Source organism: Habropoda laboriosa, unplaced genomic scaffold (genome assembly GCF_001263275.1).
Source record: "Habropoda laboriosa isolate 0110345459 unplaced genomic scaffold, ASM126327v1 C6048463, whole genome shotgun sequence".
NCBI classification, from domain to species: Eukaryota; Metazoa; Arthropoda; class Insecta; order Hymenoptera; family Apidae; genus Habropoda; species Habropoda laboriosa.
The window spans coordinates 1-1,260 of record NW_017127531.1 but is presented as its reverse complement, the minus strand read 5'-3'; the positions used below and the strand labels follow the sequence as shown (position 1 = coordinate 1,260).

Genomic DNA, 1,260 nt, shown 5'->3' with positions numbered 1-1,260 from the left:
TAAAAATTTGAGGCTCTTCAGATTACGAATAAAATACACATCCATATGTATATGTGTTTATACCGTAAATATCATCATTAGAGTTTAATAACCTGAAACTCAAAAATTAATATATTAATAATTTAAATAAAAATGGTAATACTTAATAGTTAAATTAATGCGAACATTGCGGACGAATCCTTGAAGAGTGCCGGTATATCAATCGGAATTTCGGAGGAAGCAATTCGCATTAAATATGTCAGCGATGAGTCTGCTATTAATGCTCGTTTCAAAAATTTAATGTATTTCATGGATGAAAATGCACTTTCACACATATACGTTGAACCGAACATAGAACAAATTTTGAGGCCAAGATTTCTAAGTTTTGGATATTTACTTTCGGGTAAAAGTTTAAAAAACTCTAACCCGATTTCGCCACGACTTATAACAAATTGATCTGCTTGTACATCGCACAATTCAATTCGGTATTCGAAATTTTGATTCGGAATATGAATTTTCATGGGATTGTTGAAGATAGCAAGATCCCCTTTTAATAAGTCAAAATCTTTGAAGCGAGTATCAAATTCATCAACTACACTACGCAATGTAGATGCAAACATGCTAAATTCTGCATCTGAATCTGAAAGATCATCTTTCAGTTCCTCGCAACTAGGAAAATTATATAATTCGTTTCTGGAAATTTCAGTAACAAACGAATCAAACCGTTTGCCGTGAGCATTTATGCAACTGATCATATCAGAAACCGTTTGATCGCGTTTTTGAAGTTTTAAATTTGGAACGTTAAGATGATCAGTTACGTCCGTGATAAAAGCTAATTCTTTCAAAAACATTTGGTCTTTAAATTTTGACTGCATTTCGGCTGAATTTTTTACTTCCTTTTCTAAAAAAAATTGGAATTTCTTTCCGAAGAGAAAAAAAACGTTGCAGGGTTTTTCCTGCACTGAGCCACCGAATTTCCGAATATAAATTTATGTCGCCGTATGTGGCATTTATTTCTTCCAGAAACGATTGAAATTTGCAGTGGGAAAGGGCTTTATTGCCATCACGAATCATATTTATGATTTTGGTGACTGTCTTCATTGTTGAAGACAGTTTTATTACTTTCCCACACAAATTTTCTTGGTGTATAATGCAATGTAGCATATTGCATTTTACACCATTTTCCTTAAGGATTGCTCTTAATCCTTGCTTAGTACGGATCATTGCTGGTGCTCCATCCGATACAATAGCTGAACACTTGTCAAAATTACCAATAAATTC

At 33.2% G+C, this 1,260-nt stretch overlaps 1 protein-coding gene across 1 annotated transcript; it reads right to left on the bottom strand.

The window, feature by feature from the left end:
• Positions 1 to 149: 149 nt before the first annotated feature.
• Positions 150 to 854, bottom strand: LOC108578331 (general transcription factor II-I repeat domain-containing protein 2B-like). Its single transcript, XM_017941641.1, has one exon. The coding sequence runs from the start codon at positions 852 to 854 to the stop codon at positions 150 to 152; it is 705 nt and encodes a 234-aa protein (XP_017797130.1).
• Positions 855 to 1,260: the final 406 nt, after the last annotated feature.